This window comes from Buceros rhinoceros, unplaced genomic scaffold, assembly GCF_000710305.1.
Source record: "Buceros rhinoceros silvestris isolate BGI_N320 unplaced genomic scaffold, ASM71030v1 scaffold17670, whole genome shotgun sequence".
NCBI classification, from domain to species: domain Eukaryota; kingdom Metazoa; phylum Chordata; class Aves; order Bucerotiformes; family Bucerotidae; genus Buceros; species Buceros rhinoceros.
In genome coordinates this window covers 9,508-9,942 of record NW_010391537.1, presented here as the reverse complement: position 1 = coordinate 9,942, position 435 = coordinate 9,508, and the positions used below count along the sequence as shown (strand labels likewise).

Genomic DNA, 435 nt, shown 5'->3' with positions numbered 1-435 from the left:
CTAGTGTGGACAAAACACTCAGAGAATGCAACATAAAACCAACCACAATTGAGCCTATGAAGCTTTGCTTCAGATTGAATCGATGAGGAAACAAAAGAAGTGTCTTTTGTATTGTCTTTATTCTGTGAAATTACAAAAGAAGAGGAGCTAATCTGAAAACAAATTCCACACACAGGAGGCACCACTTGGTGCAAACCACTAATGAAGTTTGTCATGGGCTTTGTTTAACACAGTACTAATGAGAGTCAGCAGAGTACCTCCTCCAGAATGAATCCTAACAGGACAGGGAGGAAGAAGGTGCGTGAAGGGGTAAACCCAGAACTCACTAGGGCCATCACAGAAGCTGGTTTGCATTCGAACCTCTTGAACATTATGTCCAGCGCCCCCAGACTGTTTTTTCCACCTGCTGCATTTCTGCATTCAGAAGCGGTGGTG

At 43.7% G+C, this 435-nt stretch overlaps 1 protein-coding gene across 1 annotated transcript in view; it reads right to left on the bottom strand.

Moving 5' to 3' along the window:
- Positions 1–245: 245 nt before the first annotated feature.
- Positions 246–435, bottom strand: part of LOC104498848 (phospholipase A2 inhibitor 31 kDa subunit-like) — a gene marked incomplete at its 5' end in the record, with an annotated part of 8,630 nt that continues 8,440 nt past the window's right edge. Inside the window, one exon of the mRNA XM_010142284.1 lies at positions 246–435. This exon is cut by the window's right edge and continues 3 nt beyond it. Coding sequence (XP_010140586.1) covers positions 246–435 — 190 coding nt within the window.